A 20415-nucleotide genomic window follows, 5' to 3' on the forward strand; every position below is an offset into this window, starting at 1 on the left:
TTTTGCTGTTTTTGTTTTTTTTAGCTGTTTTTAACCCAAAGATGGATCACCGGATTGTTTTTCACTCACTTGCCATCTCTTCCATCCACGCCATGGCATGTAAATGGATAATGTGTTATCAGAACCTGCTTGTTTGAGAGTGTTAGACCTCTGAGTGTTCCTCACTTCCCTTTCTCCGACTGTGTTCATCACTTCCCTTTTAGGGAGGAAGATACCGCTTATATTAAATGTTAGTATCTGTTAAAAGATGGTCATCAATGAAAGTTGGTTATTTTCTGAATATGTTTAATTCTCTATATTTTCAGAGTTAACATGAAACTTGAAGAAAACAATCTGAAAGTCCTCACAGGTGTTTTTTCTCTGTGTTTGTGTGTGTGTGTGTGCAGGGGAGCTGTACATCGGTGGCGTGACGAAGAATATGTACAGCAATCTGCCCAAGCTGATCGCGTCCCGGGACGGGTACCAGGGCTGCCTGGCCTCCCTGGACCTGAACGGGAGACTCCCCGACCTGATCGCAGATGCTCTCCACAGGGTGGGGCAGGTGGAACGAGGCTGCGATGGTGAGTCGGGGGGGAACACTCACGGTCCAAGCTATGTGTAATAGCGCTTTATAACACTTATTCTTATCTTTTTGCTACTGGCATATCTGTTAAAACGTAAAAGATTCATAGCATTAGTAACACTTTTGAATTGTAGATGCCACATTTTCGACAACTTCATATAATAGCTCAGTTTTAGAAGTTGGCAAATAATTACGAGGAAAAGAAATTAGGAGTGTGATCAGAATAATTGTATAAATGTGTGATTTAGAGGCAGAGTTAAATACCCTCTAGTATTGCTTAATGTGTCAGACTGATACTAATGTTGTGTTAGAGGCGCTGAATACGGTATTAGGACCCTCTCGGCTTTCTACTTCCAAAAGGAGATTTTTATACACTACCTTAGTCTTCCGCCTTCTTTCAGTTTTTGATTTCATCCCATAAATGATGAAAAACAAGACACTTAAAGACAGACCAGTGCAACACTCCGGCGTCTTCTCCTGTGGTGGTTGTCCTCTGATTTACACCACTAGCCCCGCCCCCAAATTCCTCTCAGCTCCGGGCAGTCTTTACAATCTAAGCCCCTGTCCTCGGTATATCCTCTCTATTACCCCATAAAACGTGCATGAGTGAGGTATCTCTCTCCTTTAATGTTATTGTCAGTGTGGCTAATCTCGGCGACACCCCCCCCCCCCTACACACAAACACACACACACACACACTCTCATTGGCTCCTCCCTCATCAATCTTGCATTTATTACGTTGTTGCACCTCTCCGCTGAGCGCAGTTTGCCTCCGTGTCTCAGGCTTCTGTGTCGAGTAGTTAATCCAGAGTATAGCGGTGGCTTTTGGCTCCCCCTCCCCCCCCCCCCCACACACACACACACCCTTTAACCTCAAACTTCACCGCGCCTCAATGGCCCGCCGAGTGTCGGCGAGCACAGACTTGATTTCCCAGGGGGCCGCACCGGCCGACTCGGTGCAGCACTGATCCGGCTTCTTTATATTTCTCCTCCTCGATCCCTAACCCTGCTACTTCCGCCGGCCGTCTTATCGTCCAGTAGCGTCGCTCCAAACGCTGTTTAAAGATGCATTAAGCTAAATATTGAACTCCCCCTGGCAAACCGACGTAGATGCTAATATTAGTCGATGATGGGCGGTGCCAGAGAGCTGAGCAGCTGTAATTGACCAGTTTTGATAAATAATAATACTTTCAACCTCAGGCTGTTGCAAATCTGTGTATTCCCTTGTTGATGTTAAAGGAATACATCAAAACCACTCTTGTTGACTTCTCTAATCCACAATAATCAAATTCACACTATATTTTCCTCACCGTGTCGGTAGGAGAAGCCCAGCGCCGCGAATCCGATGAGTTAAAGTACCACTTCTATATTTATTAGTCGTGATTGATCTTCCTCCGCAACAACAGCTCAGATCCCATCGCTGACCAGCAGTAACAGAAGTACGACTTTCGCCAAAAGCATCGTTAGCCGGTGGAGCGGAGTGGTCCGAGGTGGCTGCTGGTCCGGTCTCCAGAGACCAAAGTCCAGACATAAAGGGCAGAACATGGAGCTGGTTCTTGTTGCTCCCCGATGACCGAGCGGATCACAACAACAAAGAACTGGCTGGGGAGTAACGACGAGGAGACGGGGAGGCCAAACATGTGGCTAAAATAAAGTAAAGGGACATTAGGAGCATGCGTATCAGTAGCAGAGTTTAAATCTCTTTCTACCACCCATTCTCACACAAAGTAAACTGCCAATGGAAAAGTGCTATAATTTTGCCTTCTTTCTAATGGCCGACACTAACTATAATCATTCCTCTGATTGTATAGAATTCTATGAGAAAAGGACTCTCCTTATTCCCTCAGTAAACATGAGTACATGGTCTCGATCACTAGTTTCAGGTCTTTTTCAGTTCACAGGATGATGTTCATTTAGTAAATGATGCTTACATTTGAAATAGACCATAAAGCGAGGTATGCGAGTCCCTGTTGTCGTCTTGTAACTTTACCACTCCCCCGAAGTGTTTTTAGTTTTCTATTCTAACCATTTCGATTGCCTACAGATCAGGTACTTAGCGTTTGGTTGTTCTTCGCTCCCTCCTCTCGTCTTCTGGTTCCAAAACCAGAAGTCGCACTCGAGGGTTCCACAAACCAATGGTTGGCATCTCTCTGGGGCAACTGGGTCATTGGGTAGCAGGTCTGTCTATCCATCAGGGGATCGGCGGTTCAATCCCAGCTCTAGTCCATGTATCCTTGAGCAAACTCAAGACTTTCTGAATCGCAATCCAAAAACCAATAGTCGCCCCCAGACACACTTGCTGATGCTCTTGTGGTACCTTAAGCATCATCTTTTTGAAGTGTAGGGCTGATAAAGCATCAGTAGTTGACGAGTTGGTAGTGATAGCATATAGATTCCTAGAAGTCATTTGGTTCTGAACCGAGAACTCGACTGGATCTGGATTCTGGCCCGCTCGAAACTTCTACTGTATAAGAGCTGTTGGTCTCCGATGCAGGTATAGTTCACTTTGGGGTTTACCTGTAAGGTTACTCTATATTGTGCCAGATTTCCCTGAATATTTGGAGCAAAAGCAACAGATGGATTGTTCTGCTCCAACTAACCCAAGGTACCCAATAGCGGGTTCTCAGGCAGCCATGCAGAGGTAATATTTGGCCGATCGATAGATGAAGGACCGGTGATATAGCGATTAAAAGTCTGGGTTATTAATTATGACTATATGCTTAATTAGCTCCTCAAGGGACCCTTTTACGGGCTACAAATTAATGGGGCAATTAGTGTGGTTGGGAACTACCAACAGAACCAGCTGATAGAAAGGAGACGCCGTCGCATTTAAGTGGATATTTTGGAGCAGAAAGTAAAAGCAGTCATAGATAGATGACTTATTTCTTCTTGTTTTTTATCATCTGTGTTTGGGGTCCCTTTTTAATTGGGCCATTTGTAAATGACACAGTGAGATGTCTGTTTATCTATGGAGAAACAAATTAGTCTAGCACTGAACCCTGGTTCTTTGGAAGTGTTTGTGTTTAATTGAGACTTTAATGAGAATACCCACCACCACCACCACAGTCCTTAGTATACTAGTATACGTACGTGTGTTGGCAAAGACTTGCTCTGCATCCTCTACTTATGTCTAATATTTCTTGGAAGGAAAATTATAACCGAGATCTTATCCGGTTAGATTTCCATCAACTTCTAATAATACAAAGGCAAACATTGTAAATTGTTTTCGATATCAAGGTTGTTGTATGCTGTTGGATCAGCTGTATGCATAATCAGAAGTGGAGATATGACTTTTCATATCCTATCTGAGTAAGTGGCTGGAATCCCACGGAGAAATTACAATGGTGGAGTTCTCTTATTGAGAATTTAAATGTCTTCAGGAGACGGCATCCATCGACACACACACACACACACACTCACGTCCTACACACATATGATGGAGATGCTAAACAGGAACTGACTGCACCACCACTAATTTCCAATGCAAATGTGCTCCCAGTGTGGCAATTAGACCTCAGGGTTTAACCTTGAATTAATGTCAAATTGAATCTGGATAGATTTTTTAAGCTTCATAAATCAAATAACTTTTAGTCTGTGGATGAGCGGCTAATGTATTGTGTTGAACTCATTGATTCAAGTATCAATAATGAGGTTATTTCATTGTAGGATTCACCTGCTAGGACACAATGCTTTTAATAACAAAGAGTTAAAGAGCAATGTGTTCGGATCCGTCTTTACCTTTTTAGGCCTTGCTCCGAAAACTGCATACCCAAACTAAAAAGGCTGTATCTCTGCAACCACTAGGGCTACTTTAATAATTTTTACATTTCTACCTTTTTTAACATTTTGTTTCTTTTTTCAGATGTGTACATATCAGTCTATATGTTACTGGGTCAGAGTAAATGAAGATGGCACACAGACAAAATATAAAATTTCAAGTCCGAATTAGAAAAAAAGCACTTCTAGGATGATTATATTTTTGGATTAAGGCAGTTAAAAGGTTTAAAACTCTCACAATTCATATTAAAGTATGTGAACATTCTCCCTGCAAAGTTTGACTTTGAAAAAGTGAAGCAGAACAAAGTTAGAGAGGTTTGAGTCCAGAGAATTTAGGCGAGGTCTCCAAAACGGCCATTTGGGATTTTAATTTTCTCAACCATATATTTCCCTTGTATGTTACTCATGGTGTTCAATATATCCAAATACAGCATGGTAATTATGGATATTGAGTCAAACTCCGCTTGCCCCGTCCACATACCTGCCGATGAGAGATCCAATTTTTTATAATAATGGGGGACAGAAAATATATACTTTGAACTTTATCTGAAACTCGTATGAAACCAATTAAGTGAAAACACCAAAGCGACAGCGTTGTGTTGATTCCCCGTTGAGCTGCAGTGACAACAAGGGTCCGCCGGTAACAGAGCTGTAACTTTAAAAGATTTTTCTCGGACTGCTGCTGGAGCCTCGTTTGAGCCTCACAAAATAGAAATGAATGAATAAGAAACACTGAACACATTTGGAGGAGGTATTTCAACCCTTTGAAAAGAAGGGATGATTATAGTCAGAAACTTCTTTTTAAATACGACACGAGAAAGTCAACGAGACAAAGATTGCGGTTGAAAAAGCAGTAAATGTGGAGAAGTAATATAAAAGTGAAATATATTAGTCAGTAAAGGGTAGATATGAGAACCATTGATATAGGAAGTGGTATTATCAGTGTGTAATGAATACTATAAGATATAATTCATAGAGCGTGAACACCATAGCATGTGCAGTTACAGTAGGCACTGCAGTGTAAGCTAATTGACATTATAGCCATTATATCCATTATATATACTACAATGTTGACATGATATATCCGGTGTAAACACTGTAGAGCCCATACGTGTAGTTTAGAGCGGCCGTTGCCAAACACTGGCTCGGGACCCACTGGTGGGTCGCAAGGTTTTTATTTGATGCACCGGTGACTTTAGCAGACTTCTTCAAAGTCTATTATGTAATGCCTGCAGTACACCTTTTGGCCACATGGTAGAGCCTGAGCGTTTGTATTGTTCTAACAAGTGTATAGCAGTCTTCTCACTTTGAATTGAATAGCATAGATTCTGTTTGTTAAAGTGATGGGAGGGGCCTAAACATAATGATTTAAATGATTTAACATGTGGATATATATATTCAATAATGCACGTGTCAAAAGAAAGGTTCTTTAATAAACACGTATCTCTTCGAATTGGCTGGTTGACGGGGTCAACATGCCAGTATAGACGGTCAGCCATGTTCAATAATGCATTAATTAATAATCCCTGCAGTGAATTTTTTTTTGCTGTTGAAGAAATTATAAAGAAGTGGGTACCCAGAAACAAACCCTGGTCCCCAGCTGCTTCGCCCACATGCTATGAGACGGGACGCTGGAGGTGTTGATTCACTGAAAACCAACGTGAATATATATTTCTAAATAATCTCGCTGCCAAGAGAAGCGGGCCGCCAGCAGAGCCGAGAAAAATGCTCTGAATACACTAAGTAAGTGTCTCCTTAGTGAAGTCCCTGAGCATCACACATGGTCCTCCACACGAGTCCCTCATCTCTGTGGGTTAAAAACAGCCTACCAACATTCTACGATGTGTTGGTTCTGCCCCCCCCCCCCCCCAGGACCCAGTACCACCTGTACGGAGGAGTCCTGCTACCATCAGGGGGTGTGTCTCCAGCAGTGGGAGGGCTTCACCTGCGACTGCACCATGACGTCCCATGGAGGTTCTTTCTGCAACGATCGTAAGTGGAACCTTTTTCTTCTTCTTTGCTGGTGCTTTGAGTGGCTGGAGTGAGTGGTGCAGCTGGACAGCTGGAGGTGGGAAGTAGAGGAAAAGCATTCCCTCCTCCTCTTCTGATGTTCTATGACTACAGTATTCATGGTAACACCTCGGATGGCTCTACTCAAGAGGTCACGAGGTGATTGGCTGTGAGGAGAAGCGTTGGGTTCTCGTCATGTGGTCGTCTGCTGGGCGGCTGGAGGCAAAGGGGGAGGGGACTCCAAGAGAGAGGGATCCAAATGCACTCTCGCTTTTATTCATCTGCACACAGACACATAATGGTGCTTTAAAGGCTTTGTGGTTCTACGAAGAACCATCACCTACTGGAGAACCATTTTTTCATTTGAGGCCCCATTATAGGTTATTTGAAGAACTATTTAAGGAAATGGTTCTTTAAAGAACCCTGGTTCGAAAGGTTCTTTGTGGAACCGTAAATGGTACCTTCAAGAACCATGTTTTGAAGTTTCTTGGAGACACCTTTATAGGTTATTTGAAGAAATATTTAAGGAAATGGTTCTTTAAAGAACCCTGGTTTGAAAGGTTCTTCATGGAACCAGATATGGTGCCTTAAATAACCATGCTTTGAAGGTTCTTTAAGACACCATTAAAGGTTATTTGAAGAACTATTTAAGGAAATGGTTCTTTAAAGAACCCTGGTTTGAAAGGTTCTTCGTGGAACCAGATATGGTGCTTTAAAGAACCATGTTTTGAAGGTTCTTTGAGACACCATTATAGGTTCTTTGAAGAATTATTTAAGGAAATGGTGCCTTATAGACCCTGGTTTGGAAGGTTCTTTATGGAAACAGAAATTGTGCCTTAAAGAACAATTTGTTGAAGGTTCTTTGAGACATCTTTATGGGTTATTTGTGGAACCAGAAATGGTTCTTCTATGTCATTACTCTAAAGAACCATTTCCGGTTCCAGATGGAACTCATTGTTCTGAGTGTGGTTTTAAGTTTCTCTCCTGAGGTTGACGGTCTGTATTTATTGTGGCTGATGCTTGGGGTGGCCACGGTCTCAGGTGTGTTCACTGGCTGCATGGAGAAGACGTCATCCTCTCCGGGTGGAAGATGGATCTGCTTTTCAGTTCAGAATGGCTCATGAGGCTCGAGCTCCTGTACAATTAGCATTCAGCGCTCCTCACAGGATTGATTTAAACGGGGGCACAGCACCCCGGCGACCGGCTAATAGAACCGTTTGCATAAGTCTTCATTTGCTTATTAAGTGGTGTGTGTGTGTGTGTGTGCTGTTTTTAAAAGCCTCGTGTTTCATTCGTGATGGAGTTTATCCTTGATTGTCGGCTCGTCGCACCGCCAGGTTAGCTCGACAGGATGGGATTGGATGTGGCGGTAAAAGGCGAATGATTAGCTGTGTGCTCCTCTTGGAGGGGAATCCACAATAATAATAAGAATAGCTGCTCCGTCGGCACGACAGCCACGCCGAGGTGAGCAGAGAGATCTCCCTGGAGGAGGGGAGAGGGGGAGGGAAGAGGTGAGGATTCCTGCATTCCAGTCGCTGCCTGTGGGGAGCGCTACGCGGCGTGTTAGCGCTACGCGGCGTGTTTTAGCGCTCCGTGGCATATAAGCTTTCCACGACATGTGTTAGTACTCCGCGGCGTATTAGCGCTACACGGCGTGTTAGCGCTTCATGGCATGTTAGCGCTACGCGGCGTGTTAGCGCTACGTGCCGTGTTCTAATGTTATGCGGCGTGTGTTGTGTGAGTGTGTGTCGAGTGGAGGGAAGGACTTCTCAGCAGCCTGAACAGACACATTGGTAACCAGTAGACGATCTGTGAGCGCGAAACTGGGTCACGCTCACACACACATGAGACCACACGGGAGCTCTGAGAGGCAAATGGAGAAAAATAAACATCTTGATTCATTTTTTCTCATCTAAATTATTTATTCTGTTGCCAGATTTCAAGCATCCCTCTTATGACATATTCATTGTTTGTGTTGTCTTTTAAAGAGGAGGGAACAAAGTCATGGCAGGCACACTTTATTTAATTTCTCTCTTCTTTCAGTGTTTTTCTAAACATGAGGCAGAGACATTGTGCAAGTTATGTCATTTAAAACTTGCTTTGAAAAAAAATCAACAATGATTTCCTTTGCTATTAAGAATGTGGTCTAGTAGGACACAACAACAAGCACTTGCCTGTTTTCACAGATGGAAAAACGTGATTGCGGAAAACGACCAAGTTCCCACGATCATAACCATGCACATCAGACTAAAATGAAAAAAAAAGTGTATTTTTCCCAACAGCGTCTCAGGGCTTCCGCAGAGTTTCCTTTCTGACTTCAGGTTATTATTGCTGTGGTTCTGAATATGCAATACTGGGTTCACTGGCAGCTGTTTAAAGTCCACTTCCCCTCCACTCGCTGTCTTCCTGCTGTGTTCTCTCAATGAAGCGTTGCCTCTTAATGCGTACACGCTGTGTACATGGTGACCCTCGTGCAGTGTGCATGTGTTGTGTGATGGATGCTTTCCCTCCCTCAGCTGCACGTCTTCCCGACCTGCTGCACTTGAACACATTTCATCTCTTGACCTAAAGAGTCCGACTTGTGGCTCCTTCTCTTCGCGGTCTCTTCTCTTTCTTCTCTTTTGCGTTTCCGTATTTTTTCGCCACCCGATCGACGTTTTGTCTCATCACGCCAACCGTCCAGGAATCGTTTCTTGATCCTGCTCGCGGAAAAAAACAAAAAGGTAGGATTCAAGTCGGATTGCATTGTGTTGTTGGTGAAGACGATGCCGCATCATCATTTTAATTTGTTTTCTGGGTTTTTTTGCAGCAACTTTCACCTGTGGTTGACCTCCGGCCCGAGGGTCAGCTTCACGCTACCTCTCTCTTTACTCCGGTTGTAAAATAAGGTCAACACCTCTTCCCTGACCCGTGGAACTGTTTTTAAATGGTTTAAAGATCGGGCCAGGATTTTAATTTAAAACATAATCCTAAGAATGTAAAGTGCCAGTTTCAACAGACAAATATATATATATAGTTTTAAATATATATGTACTGTATATATATATAAATATATATAGATATATATATTTTAAATATACATATATATTATACATATATATATGTATATTTATATATATATATATACTGTCAACCAGTGACAGTACAGAAAGGAGACGTCGTTGTCCATAATACATCCTGTGATCCATTTGCTTTTGTATATTTTGTTTCTATGATTACTTCCAAGAGGTAAACACGCTGTGCCTTATTTCTTTCAAGCAGGCGGCTGCAGGTCCTTTTTAAATTCCTTGTAGAATTTCTCTTCACGAAGCCAATGGCTCGCATCGGCTCTTGAATGAGACGCGGGATAGACGGGCGTGTGTGGATTGCATCTCTTTGTAGCCGTACGGGAGGAAGGAAAAAAAAGACGGGTGCATGAGATCATAAAGGGAGGGACCGGAATGCTGCAAGTCGTAAAAAATTAATCACAAAGGACCACCTTGACAAGTGATCCCACCGGCAGCCATACTGGGAGCGATGCAGTGCATTGGGACAGAACACACACACACACACACACACACAGCAGTGGTCTGTCACACGTGCACAACAATATTTTTTCTTTCAAAGAAGAACGAATGGCTCAATGCAACGGAGCGATTGCCACTGTTTTTTCATTTGTTTTGAAGGCAAGAAGACATTCACCATATTATATCATTACAATTGATAACGCGCTAGGAGCTCAGTTTCACTGCGTAGACGACAGATTGAGTCTCTCTTCCTCCGTCACTTGTCACTTTGTCTATTGACATGTACAAGGATGAAAAGAGGAGATGTTAAACTCAATCCATCCCAGCTGAACCCAAGTACTCTGTCTTCTTGTACCTGTTGAACATCGGCCACGCCCACTACGGGAGACCCTGGAATGCTCAATGAATCAGTTTGTTATTGGTTTTGATCGGACACAGACATTTAAATAACTGAATCCCAGAGCTGTGTCAGGAGGAGGAGGAGTCATGTGACCTTTGGGTCGAGTCCCATTTGCTCCGGTTTCATTAAGCTCACCTCGTGTTATTTGCCTCTGAGAAGCTTATTGTTCTGTAACTCTTGTTGTCGTTTCACCCTTTTTTTGTGGAAAAGTCACACATTATAGTGGCCAGAGGGCGAGAGGGGAGAAACACGATGTGACACGGCCGGAAGAGACGGATCTAAAAACAGGACGAGCCCGGGGTCATCCGCTCGGGGGGGCTGCGTCCTCGTGGACGTCTCTCAGAAATCCCCCCCCCCCCCCCCCCCCGTCTCATCAAAAATTCAGTTGTTTGACTTTCAGAAAAAAAAAAAGTTTCACCTCCACAGACGGGCCCGTTAAAGTAGAGTATACTTGTAAAGGATTTAGCCAAGCATTTAAAAATGTATTTTAGAATAGAATAATAATTAACAATGTATAAATGCAAATATAGATGCAGGGTATATAGGGTGTACAAGATATATATAAATATATATATATATATATTTATATATGTAAATAAATATATATATATATATTTATCTTAATGTATATGTATATATATAAATACATAAATATACATATTTATATATATATATATATATATATATATACATTTGTGTATCATGCTGCCCTGTTTAATTTGGATTTATTTTTATTTTTCCGTCAACATTTTTTTTATTTGTTTTATGTTAATATATCTAAACGAATACAACAAAAATTAAGTGACAAAAACTGTAGAAATGCATGATTCATGAAGTAGTTTTTTTAATACTGCAGTGCAAGATAAGGCGTCTCAGTGGAACTGTGTATCAACACTGAACCCCCCCCCCCCCTCCCCACTCGTCACACTGGACTGCAGTCTTCTCGTTTATTATTATTTATTTCCTCCACCGCCTATATTCACGAGCATCCGTCTGACACGGCGGATAAGAGACGACGCCGCCGCCGCTGAGGACGCCCGGCCCGCTGTGATTGGCAGAAAGTTGGTATTGAAAGTGATCTCCTCGGCCCGGAGGTAACACCGTCGCCTTTTTTCAGGCTGCAGATAAAAAGTGAAGCTCACTCCCCGCCGCCGAAATGTCGTCAAGGTCCTGTGCTGCTGCTGAGCGGTGAGCCACGACGGCTCTCTCTCTGTGTGTGTGTGTGTGTGTGTGTGTGTGTATGTGTGTGTGTATAGTTAATCCCAATCCCTATTTAGTGGAGTATTGTTTGCACCTCGTCAGGGACCTCTGCTGCCGGCCCGTTTGCTCTGGATGCCCTCTGGGTGAGGCTCACACACGGGGGGGGTCCTCTCCACACACAGTCCTCTGACCTCGGAGGCAACACAAACGCCTCGCCGTACCCCCCCCTCACTCTTTTCTTTTCCAGAGGAACATCTGGTGCTATCACACTCCAAAGAAGCACTTGCTATTTATTTTGATTTCTTTAAACCCGGAGGTTCGTTGCACACGTCCCGTCCCACTGTGTTCACGAACACGGACGCATTTAAGGCCCAACAAATAGAGAGGAGAAAGAAGCCATCTCATACCCCCTCACACACACACACACACACACACGCGCCAGAGAGAGAGAGCATTTGTTATTCAGCGGCGGCCCGCGGTGATTGACTGGTCTATTTGTCTCTGCATAGCGTATAAGTGGGCCACTTGGTATTCCGCCTTATTCATCTGGAACCAGCTCAGACGGAGATGCTGTGTAAGTGCGTGCAGTGCGAGGGCTCTTTTTTTCTCTCTCTCTCTCTCTCTCACTCTCTCTCGTTCGCTCGTCCTCTGTTTGCCGGCCGGGTCCTGTGCGATTCTTCCAGCGGGGCGTTGGCACAACACGTGCACGCGTACAATGAATCCAGCTGCCGGTGCATGGTGCTGCCAGGCATACTAATTGATTGCAGAGCAGCGCTGCTGATTTCAATCTGCCTCCTCTCCTCCATCCTTCATCTCGATGCGATGTGTTCCCTCTATCAACCTGCTGCCTCCGACCAGCGTTCATGTGGATGACTTAAGAGTGGGGGAAAGATTTTTCGGGCAAATATCAGTCGAAAAGAGACGCGTTGATCTTTATTTCCTTTATGGAGGCCCGTGTGTAACACACAGCGCTGGGCCATCCGTGTCTGATTTAGACTATAATATATACAATTAAGTTTATGAACTTACATTTATGTTTAATTGAATATTTATTAAATAACTATTTAAAAGGATTTCTTCATGAATATTAATTTAAAATATATTTTTTTTAAACCTCACCCACCCCCTGCAGTGCCCTCACGTACCTCCAGGGGTACATGAACCCCCATTTGACAACCGCTGACTATTACTTATGGTATTACTTATAATATTGTTGGAGTTGGAGAGCAACACACCACCTGGACGGCACTCACTGGAAGAAACAGCGGTAGACTTTTACTTTAACTCTATAAAGCGTTTATTCAAAATCAGGATACAAACAGACAATCATGCGCATGGACCCCAATCCAGAGCTGTCACCAATGGCCCCAGCACTGGAAAAAGGATGCCTGAGCAGAGCGTGCGGCCATTGAAATAGCCCTCAGGGACAGTTCTGATTGGTCAGGAGGAAAAGAGGGTGGTGTTTTCTCATTGGGTCTTGTTCCTCTGCTTCCGCCGTTGTCGCTCCTTCATTGGTTCTTGTGGCCCGTCAAGGATTGCATAGGTTTTGAGAGAAAGTGTGAGAAAGGAAGATGGAATTCACATGTAGCTTCCTTTGAAGCTCGGGAGTTTTCTAAGATAGTCTTATCTCTTCCTAGGTGGGATGCGCTGTTTCTAGAAGGTCGTTTAAACAAAGGGCCTTTTCACGTGTGTGTGTGTGTGTGTATTGGGTCAGAGGGCTGTGGTTGAATCCGGATATTAATTGTCAAAGCTGGACCTTTCCTTATCTTATCTGCGCTCAGTAGTTGTCTCTGTGGCTCTCCTGTTCATGTGATCATGAGTGTTGCTTTGTTCTATTCAAATCTAGGCTGAGTGTTGGTGCATAAAGTTATTTTGTGTGTCACTGTTATCTTCTTTGATTAGTTCAGGCGCTGGATTGCCCTGCTAAAGTTTCCAACCTTCCACAGTGATTTTCCACTTTCCACATAACATTTATGCAAACAATGCTAAGCTATAATATATATTCTTTACAATATTACTTATGGTATTACTGATAGTAGTACTTATAGTATTAATTATGGTATTACTGATAGTATTACTCATAGTATTACACATTATATTACTTATAGTATTACTCATAGTATTACACATGGTATTACTTATAGTATTATTTATAGTATTAATCATGGTATTATTTATGGTATTATTTATGGTATTAATTATGGTATTACTTATAGTATTACACATGGTATTACTTATGGTATTAATCATGGTATTACTTATGGTATTAATTATGGTATTACTTATAGTATTACACATGGTATTATTTATGGTATTAATCATGGTATTACTTTTAGTATTAATCATGGTATTATTTATGGTATTAATTATGGTATTATAGTATTACTCATGGTATTACTTATGGTATAAATCATGGTATTGCTGATGGTATTACTTATAGTATTACTCATAGTATTACACATGGTATTACTTATGGTATTAATCATGGTATTACTTATGGTATTATTTATGGTATTAATTATGGTATTACTTAATCATGGTATTATTTATGGTATTAATTATAGTATTACTCATAGTATTACACATGGTATTACTTATGGTATTAATCATGGTATTACTTATGGTATTATTTATGGTATTACTTATAGTATTAATCATGGTATTACACATGGTATTACTTATGGTATTAATCATGGTATTACTTATGGTATTATTTATGGTATTAATCATGGTATTACGTATAGTATTACTCATAGTATTACACATGGTATTACTTATAGTATTACTCATGGTATTACTTATGGTATAAATCATGGTATTGCTGATGGTATTACTTATAGTAATCCTTAAGATATTATTCATGGTATTACTTATGGTATAAATCATGGTATTACTCTGCTACAGTCTTTTGGCTCAGTGGTTAGCAGATCTGTCTTTCAATCAGGGGGTTGGCGGTTCAATCCCCGCCCTAGTCGATGTGTCCTTGAGCAAGACTCTTACAGTATATAAATGTAACGTGATTGTTTGATTAAAGCCTCAGCTAACTGTAAAGTATCTGCTCGTCATCGTTCATGACATTTGCAGTCTGATAAGTGATAATGAAACAATAACTTGTGATGCGTAACACCAGTTATTTCCCAACGGGCTCTTTTTGGACACAGAGGAAACATCCAATCAAATGAGTGACCTGCTTAACTCCATGTGACCTCCTCTGGTTGGTTCATTCACACACACACACACACACTGGACCAAAAATACATCTTCGTATCAGTCTATTTCTTTTTATCTCGGTCCAGATCAAATGAAACCCGCCTCACCACCCCAACAACAGACTGTTTCAGCTGCTGCGGTCAGGCAGGCGCCTCGTGTCACGCTGCTGAGAAGAGAGAGAGACTGACGGTTCTTTTTCTCAGGCCATCAGGATGAACTCCGACCTCACCAGGACCCCCCCATAGACCCACACACTGCCCCCTCTTAGGCACACACACACACACACACACACACACACACACACACACTATTGTAATTGTGTTGTTTTTGTTTTAGTGTGTACTGTACTGTTGCACATTCCTGCTCTGCATTGCATTTTTCATTTCACTGCACCCTGTGTTGTGTGTGACCAAATGTGTGTCTTGAATCTCTTGAAATCTAGGTGTTAACCCCCCCCCTAAGTGGCGGAGTCCTCGTCTCGGCCAGTTTACTGTTAATCCTTAATACTCTTGATAGGTTTCAGGAGGTATCGGTCATGCCTCGCCCTCTTCCTGTATTCTCTCCTTATCAAATCATAATGAAAGGTGATTACTGAAATGCATTCGGTCCTCATCCTCCCCACAAAAACTCTGCAGGCGATCATTTGCTCTTGAAGATGGGACCAAAAAAAGGTGGAGAAGAAAGAAAAAGAAAAGCAAGGGGAAAATAAAACAAAGATGGCTCCCGGTCTCTCTCGAGCAACGTAACCTCGGAGAATGCACTTGTTCCGAGGCTTAACATCGATTGTCGGGCCGCTTGTTGTGATGAAGGTCACATCGGCTTCAACGTGGATCCGGGGGGCCGGACTTAAGGGGGAGGCTTTAGCCCTCTCAGATTCTCATCATCACCAGACCCCCCCTAAATAAAAAACTCCCCAGGGAATGAGCAAGCAGAAGAACAAAAAAAAAAACCTGATCCAATAAGGGACGTCTACTTTGACCCAGAAGCCATCGGGGGGGAAAAGTCGAGCATGGCCGCACATACAACCTAGGAGGTGTCGGAGTTTTTTTCTTCTATTTTTGCTCATATTAATAATAATAATGTACTTTATTGATCCCACAGTGGGGAAATGCTTCTCTTTTTACCCATCCTGAGTTTTTAAGGAGCAGTGGGCTGCAGTGAAGCGCCCGGGGAGCAACTGCGGGTTCAATGCCTTGCTCAAGGGATATTTGACATGCAACTAATGGGGGAGAACGGGGATCAAACCCACTACCTCGTGTAGTTCCAACTCTCCATTCTCATATTTGTGTTGATCGTTGTTCTCCACGCCTCTTCCACCTCTTTCATCTTTACTCCACGGCGCTCGCCAGCCAGCCCCGAGGACCGCCGCGCCGACCCGACCCGGTAATTAACCGGCACCTCATTAGGCCAGAAACACAGTGTGAATCCTGAATGATCCATATACATGCCCATAAACACACACACACACACATACGAGAACCCTTTTTACTTTCTCAGTTTGTGGGCCGCTCCATAAATTTCGATGGAGGGGGGGGCCGGGGAGGTTGCGGCTATCTCTCCATTTGCAGACACGCATGCGAGTGAAAAGCACAGGCGAAAGAGAGAGAGAGAGAGAGAGAGAGAGTAAGGAATGAAATAGTGTTTGGCCGTGCAGAGGCAATTTTTTTTGGCACTTCCAAAAAGAGGGCAGCGCTCAGCCCATTGGTCGTTTTAGAAGGACCCGTGTCGAGAGCTCGGAGGAGTCGAGGGTGGACGGGCACATTCGGCGGCAGGTGGAAGTGATGGCTCGGCTCCACGTGTGGCTCCGGAGCTCTTCACACTGGTTTGAATTGACATTTTTCAATCAGTGTGCCAATTTCCACCAAACCCCCCACAGAACATGTGCAGCAGAGGTGGAGATATCTCTCCCCCATAACTTTAAGAGTGAGCATACATCCATTCAGCTGCTGGGCTCTCCAGTCCCCCAATGACCACTCCGGTCCTCAGGAACCAGCTGGGTTTGTTTCTTTGGCTAAAGAGACGAAAGGAAACTTTTCTTTTTAGTCTTGATGATTTTTTTGTGTGTGTATTCCTCGTTGAGCCGGTGCAGATTTTCCAGCCCCTTGCTTGGTTTTTAATTAAAGACCGGGTGAGCTTTTTAAACCAGCGTGTGCATGAAGGGACGATTAATGGGGCTTTGTAATTGCTTGGAGACCACTCCAGCCACTCATTATCCAAAAAGCCTTCCACTGTACGCCGGGATCAGACCACGAGAGGTGTGTCTGTGCGGTTTCTCGGGTTTTTGGAAAGCGAGTCAAAACACACACACACACAAAGGCGCTTGAAAGAAATTTTGGGGAAAAGCAATTATTTCTCACAGGTGCTCAGATCACATGTCTGGCGTTAGTGGATTGCTTTGTCGGCGCTTTGTAAATAGCCACATCGCACGTCTGACAAATAGCCACATCGCACGTCTGACTCGAGTCAATACTGATACCTGATTGAATTCAGCGAAGCAAGCGCACCCCGCAAATACCGTACAGCCCTTCTGCAAGCACACATGACTCGGATAGATAGTGTGAGAGTGTGCATGTGTGTGTATGTGTTCCACGGTGTTAACAGGCGATAAAAGTGTTTTTAACCATCTCATTTTTCTTATCCATACTCACAATCTATTGCAAGGCTTACTTTTATTTATTTATTTTTGCACACCATTTTGTTTCTTTAGCTTTATTTATTCAACGACTGTCACAGTTCTGAGAGAATAATGAAGAGTTGTCCTTGACACGGTCCAATCCGACTGTGGACCATGTGACACGTTGTTTCAGTATAATGGAGACCGTGCCGTTGCGTGTGTATACAGAATGGAGTTTTTAAATTTATAGGGCTTTCTAATTCAGCTCAGGGGTAGGAGGGGCGCATCAGACACAGCCGGGTCTAATGGACCCTACGAGTCGTGGAGTCACGGAGACTCCGGGGGGAAGCAGAGTTAGTAATGTGATGGAGAGACGGAACTTCGTCTTTAAGTGGGGCTACGTTCTTCTACGACTCTTCAGATCAACGCATGTATTCTTTGATTTTAAAAATGTTTAACTCGTGCATAGCAGGCGATTGTGAGCGAGTGGATCAGGATTGTTCGATTGAACCATTCAGTTCATCCCCGAAAACAAAGCACATGCACCTCCTTTACAGTCTTTACAGTCACTTGCAAGAAACGGCAGAACCACGACAAGCAGCAGCCAAGTGGATCTGCTTGGGAGTGCTGACCCCCTGAAATAATAGCCGGCGCTACAGGGGTGACCGCACTCCCAGAATGCATCACAAATTGGATAGCACTGTCCGCATACTGGATTTTATGGGAGGAAATACTGCTATGTAAAACAGCCAAACCCTCTCTCTCTCTCTCTCTCTCTCTCTCCACACGCCTGGAGAATCTCTGGAAAGGCGCTGCCAAGAATGTAAATGTTTCCTTCGGGCCATCGGCACCGGGGGGAGACCTTTACTCGAGTTGACGCGGTAGATCATCAGGATGGAGGCAAGCGCTCGAGCACCCACACAAACGCCCGTCTCCCTCGTTTTTATCCCCGTGGAGGCCGAGGTGTCCATAAATTGAGCCGACAGTCTCCTCTTCACCTTGTTTTCCCCCTCTCTCTCGCTGCCCTCGATTCCCTGTGTGACTCACATAACGATCTCCCTCTGCTGCCCCCTGTGGGCTGAATTATTTAAAGCATGAGCAATTCAAACGTTAACACTATGACGTTAAATTAATTGGGATTTTTTTCAAGCGTATTCAAGTCGGTCTTTAAGTCTTTAAATCCGCATTAATTCAGTGTCGAGTTTCAGCAGCGCTTCTGGATGATGTATTTTTTCGGGCAACATTACCTTACATTTAGTTTTAGCTAACGCTTTTATCCAATGCGACTAACAATCATGTTACATTCATACACCGTAGACACAGCTACAGGGAGCAACTCAGGGTTAAGTGTCTTGCTCAAGGACACATCGACTATGGCGGGGATTGAACCCCCTGATTGGTAGACGGACCTGCTAACCACTGACTCGTAAGTGTGCAGCTACTAAATAATAGGAGTTTCAGTAAAAGAGTGTTTTTAGTTTAGTATACTCAGTCACAATAGTGGAGCAACTACTGCCTTCATGACATATATTTTATAAAAGACCAAGAGCTTTCTATTTTTAAAACGTTCTATAGTTCGTATCCGAAAGGTTGCCAAGCCCGAGAACCCAGCTTTCACCCAATAGTTTAGTTTAGCTTATTACCTGGATACCCGTTAGCTGACGCCTTAGCAGCCACTAATCTTCCCGTTGGTTCACAGAAATATAATACAAACATGCAAAATATGACGTGAAATAAAAAAATAGTACAAACAAAATAATACGAAAAAATATATGTTCTCTTCCCCTTTTCACTGGTTTGTAACACATTTCAATATTTGCTTTTTTTGCGACACACAAACATTGTGAAGGTTATTGTCATAAAAATGATGGTGACGATGGTAGTAGTGCTAAAGCATTTTAAATCAGAAAAAATACGATTTTTGGAGGCAAAGAAATCCAAACTCAGCCAAAGTTTCTGGTTCTAGTTGAGATGTAATCATCAGGCATTGCTAAAAGATTCAGTAACTTCTTCGCACATTCGTCGCCACAATTAGTCACGTTAGCTAGAAGCTTAGCGTGCGTTTTGAAGACGTGGACTTCGTCTCACGCTGATAATGAACTATTTTCCAATGGAAAGCATCAACGCCATCAACTCCAACCAGGAGTCGAGCGGTTTGAGTGGATGCAAATGGTTCTTCGTCCAGAGGAAACGGTCGAGAGGTGTTCTCCGGTCCATCCCTGGAGGTGATCAGTAGCGGTTTCTTTTTCAGTAAACATCCCAGTGTGATGCAATGCACACCAAAAAAATATCGAACTTGCGTTTCTACCTTGTAATATTAATTAATATTAAACATGTATCCTCATGATCTGGCCCCAGCGCAGCTGATAAACACAGACAGGCGGAGATATCCTATTTCACTAATATTACCGGGTATATTCCATTTCTCCAAAATACAAATATTGGCAATTTGTTAAATGTTGTATTCCTTTTTTTGGCTCAAGGTGGTTGGGGCCAGGATCCGTGGCCCTCTATGGGCCGGCCAGCCACTGGAGGTGATGTCATGGTCCTCTCTAAGCGATGATAATCCGGCAGAGTCCGCGTCAGCTGGCGTTATCGGAAAGAGCGTTGCTTTTACGACTCGTGAAATCCTCGTTGAATCCGCCGTGAAAGCATAAAATAAACCAGTTGAATGAGATATAACGGCTTCCAGTCAAATCAGTGGAGGGTGAACTGACTCCCTCCTGATCTTCGTCTGTTTTTATGTTGTACTCTGTTGGACTAAAACTCCCCTCACATCCTCTCCCCCCTCCCCCCTGTCCCTAAACCAGTAATGGAATACCCCAAGCGGGAACGCCGTGGCCATTTTTAAAGCGGGGGGCCGGAATCAGAGCGGCTAGTGAGGTGATAAATGACGGCGGCAGTAGAGGGCGATAAATCAGAAATATCCCGACACACTTCCCTTAAGGATTAATCCATATGGAGGTGCATTCCACTGCATACACTGTAACGTTTTGATAGATTTTCTTTTGCCTCTCGCTTGTCCCCCAAACCTTTTTTTGCTTAAGCCATGCGTGAAATTTCAAATCATCTCAGGATTTTTTTCTTCCACATGGTATTTAGAGAGAGAGATCACATTGATGTGTTTACCTCCTGT

At 43.3% G+C, this 20415-nt stretch overlaps 1 protein-coding gene across 8 annotated transcripts in view; it reads left to right on the forward strand.

Moving 5' to 3' along the window:
- The window catches only part of nrxn2b (neurexin 2b), an 856499-nt gene that overhangs the window by 499585 nt on the left and 336499 nt on the right, over window positions 1-20415 (forward strand). For all 8 annotated transcript variants that reach the window (XM_056442212.1, XM_056442208.1, XM_056442207.1 and 5 more), the window contains exons 16-17: window positions 387-560; window positions 6212-6331. In XM_056442212.1, coding sequence (XP_056298187.1) covers window positions 387-560; window positions 6212-6331 — 294 coding nt within the window. The remainder of the gene's footprint in view (window positions 1-386; window positions 561-6211; window positions 6332-20415) is intronic.

Source organism: Pseudoliparis swirei, chromosome 21 (genome assembly GCF_029220125.1).
Source record: "Pseudoliparis swirei isolate HS2019 ecotype Mariana Trench chromosome 21, NWPU_hadal_v1, whole genome shotgun sequence".
Lineage (NCBI taxonomy): Eukaryota > Metazoa > Chordata > Actinopteri > Perciformes > Liparidae > Pseudoliparis > Pseudoliparis swirei.